Source organism: Drosophila gunungcola, unplaced genomic scaffold, assembly GCF_025200985.1.
Source record: "Drosophila gunungcola strain Sukarami unplaced genomic scaffold, Dgunungcola_SK_2 000001F, whole genome shotgun sequence".
In the NCBI taxonomy this organism is placed as follows: Eukaryota; Metazoa; Arthropoda; class Insecta; order Diptera; family Drosophilidae; genus Drosophila; species Drosophila gunungcola.
The window spans coordinates 10,302,404-10,307,605 of NW_026453197.1; the positions used below are offsets into that span (position 1 = coordinate 10,302,404).

A 5,202-nucleotide genomic window follows, 5' to 3' on the forward strand; every position below is an offset into this window, starting at 1 on the left:
AAAGGACTAAGACTGCCTTCTGGAATTTTCATTTGCATCTTTTGCATCTTTTGGCGCTGCCATAACTGCCGCCTGTATGCAATTACACATCACACTTTAGTTGCTCCAAGTGGCACTTTCCTCCGGCGCACAGTTTGCCTTTTCATTAGTTTGGGGTTTTTGGAGTTATCTTCTGTGTCTGACCCGAGCTTAACTTCACCATTAGGGTTATGAAGAAGCTTGACCTTTTGATGGCCCTTTGCTGCGAATTTTTCATTTTCTTTGTGAGGGCATGAAACAGAAATGTTCAGCTCAGTTATTTATTTGTTTCCATTTAAAAATCATTTGAAGTGAAAAATTCTAATTACACATTTAGACAAGTTAGAAACAAAGAAAACAGTTTAGGTGGTAAACACATTTCTCAAAAAAAAAGCTTTATTAACAAGGTAAAATAAACAAATTTTAAAATATTATCAATGTAGAACCCAGTCCATTCAATTTTATTAAGTTGCCTAAAATACGAAATGCATTTCAATATTTATTCAAAATCTCCACTCCTTGCCCGACTGCCATCGTTGTGACGCAAATTGGTCAGCATCCGTCGATGGGATTCCTTGTTGGGATCCCTGAGTTTGAGGGCAAAACAAACCGGGGTGAATATGTCGTCCACATGGGGAACCTTCGTTGCACTGGGCATTCGCCGCAATCCGGTCCACACACTTTGGCGGGCGGTGGCATCCTCAGTGGGTTGCTGGGCAACTGACACCTCGAAGGATCCATCTTGCGGCGGACCCCGGTCATTGATCCTAAGCTGGAGCTTAACCCTTGGCTGAATGGCCCGCAAGGCTTCTGCCAGCGAAGAATGGAGGTGCAGGGCCTGTTTCCTATAAATCTGGCGATAGCGACAGTGGTCGATATACAGCACTGGCTGGAGTGGATCCAGGGGCCTTTTGTCGGGCATCTTGGACTGACTACGTCCTCCGACGAACAGCAGTCATCGCAGGGAGTGGGGATGTTTCTGGTCGAGGGGTGAATCTGAGGCTCAGAGACTTGACACAATTCTCCTGGGCAACTGCAACCTTCAAGCTTATCGGCGACCAAAAAACCTGGCCGATGGAGGTCATAAATCAAATAAAAGAGCGTATCTGACAAATAAATCTTCGGGGGCGAAACAGGCTCGGAAAAAAAAAAACATGCAAATGCGCATGAAATTTGCAAAAGCCGCAAGCCTTAAAATGAATTCAAAAATTAAATCAACCAACATAGATTTACAGTGGTCATTTGAGAATTAGCGCAGGAAAGTAAATCTACTTTATGCTGTTAAACCTTTTTACTATGCTTTACTTATTTACAAATAAATTAAAAAGACTGAATAGTTTAAATTAAATAAAAGCATTAATACTTATATATTTAAAACAACATTGAATATGGTTCGCCGTTGAATTACTATACAAAATACTAAATACGAAAAGTGATCTTAAATATTGAGAACATTTTTTATTTGTAAAGATACAAAAATAAAATATTTTTAAAATAATAATAAACAGCAACCAAAAATGTTTACCTTTGATTTAACTTAAAACTGGTAATTAGTTATTTTCGAAACTAAGTATTTATTTTATTAATTTTATTAAAGTTGATGAGTTTTACTGTACGTCTAGTTTATTGTCCAGTTTTTGCTGACATTTTGACCTGCGGCGACTTGAAAAAAGAAATGATGAATATTTTTTCTGCGAAATTTACCAAGCTAAAGAGTAAAAAGCAGAGCATGCCAAAGGCATAGACACGGCCAAATAGAAAACTCTGTATAGAGGGGAAGCCAAATGAAAAAAGGAAAATGTATATTTTAATAAACCGAATACAAAGCAGAGTAGCGAGAGCCCAGCGCCCCATTTTCCCGTACTACCCACCACCCACCACCCACTGAGCGACGAGCCAGCGGCAAGGTTAGCCAGTTCATTCATTCGGTTTTATTCACAGTTATTGAAAGTAGAGCAGCGCGCTCTTCTCTCGAATAATATGAAAATAAATAAAACTAAGACCAAGTCGAGCGCTGCACTCCCCCCCCAGCCGAGCTATATGGTATTAACCAAGGGTTAGAGGTCGGAACGTGAACCACAGACCACGACTGACGACAGTTGACAGACAACAGACAACGCAACGAATGCGAATCCGAATCACGCCGCAAATCCCAAGGAAAATATATTCACCGAATCTTGGGGCTTGGGGCTGCTGCGACGATTGGTTGCTGCTTTTCCCTGTGATTGGATCAACCTACTTAGCTTGTGTTGGCAAAGAGGACCCAACAAGCAATCGCAAATAGCCATGGGAATGCTCTCGACTTTCGCTTCAAGTTGCAAGGTAGTTTATCGCAAACATTTGCCTATGCCTTCCCGTTAACGCTTAAAAAAGGCCATCAAATTTAAACTCAAGGTTTATGAGAGTTTATCCGAATTCTGGAGTATTTATTTCTAAAGGGTTCCAAAAGGGTCAGAACTGTCATTTAGCAAGGCAATTTTTTTGGTTAAATTGCGGCGCATTGCTGAATTAAAGGATTATTGTGCGAGCTTAGGAAAAACCTTTAAATATATATACCTTATTTTTATTAAAATTTTTGGTTTTGTTAGTTAAACTTATACCTAGGTTTTATTCAAAAAAAAGAAAACAAAAAATAAATAACTATCTTCTCTATAAATGTCAAACAATAGTGGCTCCCTAAATATAACCCATTTATTATTTGTTCTACCCAAAACTAACAAAATGGGTTGGTTTGACAATATTTGTGCTGAAAGTCGATCAAATTTTTTCTTAAGCGAGCAAGCATATAAAGTTCAGTTTAAATCAAGCAAAGATCTCATGAGCGCAGATGAGTGCTACAGCTTTATAAAAAAGAATACTAAGCCCAGAGAATTAATACAACAAGAGCAACTGTGGAAAATTCCCATACTTCTTGTCTGTTTGGGCTGCATTATGGTCATATTGATCGCGTTTTGCTTCATTTTTCAGTGCTTGGTAAAAAGGGTACAGCACGCAAGACTGCCCAACCAGTTTGAATTTGACATTTGCCAAGTTGAAAAGTCGAAAATTAAATCACCCGTGGACAGAGCTAGCCAAAGCGAACCACCAATACCCCCAGATGATACTTGCTGTTCCTGTTTGAAAGTCAAGTAAAGCATACAATTCATTGTAAGCCCATTTGTTTTGTAATACTTTTTAATAAAAATTAATAAATAGTAATACACAAAACATTTGTTCTTTAAAATGGTCCTTAGTTATTTTTTAAGCGACGGTTCCTTAAGAATTTATTTTTAGAAAACAAAAAGCAAACATTATTTTACATGCAAAATAAGTTTTTATGTATTTTCTAATAAATTCTACGAAAATAAAATAATACTCAAAATTAAAAATAAAACAGCGAAAGACTATTTAGTAAGAATATGTTTTCAAACGAGTTAACGCATTAACAAAAGCATGCTTAAAGAAACGCTGCAGTCTTATTTCATTGACAAAACTATTTTCTTTGATGCGATTAAGATAAACTGTGTCAGCAAAAATAATTTACTTAAAGCAGCCTCATCGGTGTTTTATATATTTAAGTTTTCCCAGCAACTGATATTTTCCGTTGCCTCATCCATTACGATAATTGTCAACGCCTTTCGGCAAGGACACCCCAAATTGAGCAACTTTCCGCTCGTCAGCTGGAACTTATAGATGGCCGAGTAAACCGGTCAGTGGCCTCGCCCCATTTGTCAATGTTCGTCGTCATTGCTCCTGCAACTGCCACAGGGCTGTGGCACAGCCTGCAACCTTCGGTTTCACTTATTCATTTTCCCCATCGCCTCCTGGATTTTCTTCTCCTTCTTTTTCCAGCTGGCCACAAATTGGCCAATGCGTTTGTTTGGGCATCCAGAAGTTGCCGGGGATTAAAAAACGCTTTGCATGCCAGCGGCAAAAGAGGGTGGGGTAGATGAAATGCGTAAATGAATTTGCGAAAATTATTTGCACCGCCACCCGAGTGGCCGAAGCTTGATTAAATTTCTGCGCAAACGAGTCCAGCGGGCATAAAACGAATCCGCATTATTTCTAAAATATCCGAATAAATGAGTTTCCATTGATATACAAACATGGATGGCCGTTCATCGGCGAATTTCCCTAGCGGACCCAAGAATGTATTCTCCAATTTTGTCTTGGTCGTATTTTATTTATTTCAATTATGAAAAGTTTCTGCCGCCAGCACGTTGCCCGCAAACAAAATGGCTTTGGAAAAATAAAGGAAGGAAAAGCGAAAAGCAAAGTCGCAAATGGATTTTGTGTTCCTTTAAATTTACTTGAGTCCTCGCCTTCCACACCCCACTTGTATCTTCTTTTCATTTTGCTCACATTTTATTCTTGTGGACGGTGGGTAAACAAACATTAACTGCTCAATTGTTTTCAACGCGCTGCTTTGTCCTGAATTGATGAGCTTTAAATTGTTCAGCCTTCGCTGCCCTCTTTACTTTTTTTTATAATCCTCAGCCCGTCTGGCTTTATTGCCCCTTCTTCTGAGGGGATCCCCTCTTCATTGCTGCAATTTATTCATATTCAAGAGTGTTAGCCTAATTGGTATGTCAGGCGAAACAGCCCGTGGTGTTTATTTAGTTTTATAGGCGTTCTAGGATTTAAATTCTCTTTCAGAGTTTTGGGCTTGAAAGAAAAAGTGATAATCGATATTGATGTTTTTTTGAATTTAATAAGAAATGCACATGTTATTTATCTTTTTTTGGGTTTCGTGTATTGCTTAAGCGTTAGAGAATAAATGGTAATGTCCTTAGATTTATTTAAACCCTAAGCTTAAATTTATTATACAATTTTTAAACTACATAAATTTAATTAGTTTATTACATCTGCCTTAGAAGGAGATAAAGTATTGTTGGAACATCATATCTATGGTATTTGTTTTATACTTTATTATTGCATTATCATAAAATTTCTGCCCGGCAATCCGAACAATGAATTCCATTAGCCCCTTGCATATTTGCTTGGGGCTTTTCCACACTGCCGTTGTCTTCAACAGGTAAAACGTTATTACGCTTTATTTTCTGTCTGTTTTCTCAGGCTTATATTTAAATATTTTCTTTTCAATTTTCATAATACTCTGAGAGCTGGCCATCCCATTTTCTGCCGCCTCATTGTGATTTTTAAAGCGTTTTGTTTATCTTTAATTAGCTTCTTGTGCCGACGCGT

At 38.1% G+C, this 5,202-nt stretch overlaps 2 protein-coding genes across 2 annotated transcripts; one reads left to right on the top strand and one right to left on the bottom strand.

Annotated features, from left to right (window-relative positions):
* Positions 1–461: 461 nt before the first annotated feature.
* LOC128262240 (selenoprotein BthD) lies at positions 462–1,056 on the bottom strand. Its single transcript, XM_052996388.1, has one exon. The coding sequence runs from the start codon at positions 938–940 to the stop codon at positions 518–520; it is 423 nt and encodes a 140-aa protein (XP_052852348.1). The 5' UTR covers positions 941–1,056; the 3' UTR covers positions 462–517.
* Positions 1,057–2,705: 1,649 nt separating this feature from the next.
* Positions 2,706–3,158, top strand: LOC128262242 (uncharacterized). The gene has a single exon (XM_052996390.1). It carries the CDS (start codon positions 2,740–2,742, stop codon positions 3,148–3,150), a length of 411 nt encoding a protein of 136 aa, XP_052852350.1. The 5' UTR covers positions 2,706–2,739; the 3' UTR covers positions 3,151–3,158.
* Positions 3,159–5,202: the final 2,044 nt, after the last annotated feature.

Coding starts and splice junctions, on each gene's coding strand:
- LOC128262240 (XM_052996388.1), bottom strand. CDS start 940: ATGCCCGACAAAAGGCCCCTGGATCCACTCCAGCCAGTGCTGTATATC.
- LOC128262242 (XM_052996390.1), top strand. CDS start 2,740: ATGGGTTGGTTTGACAATATTTGTGCTGAAAGTCGATCAAATTTTTTC.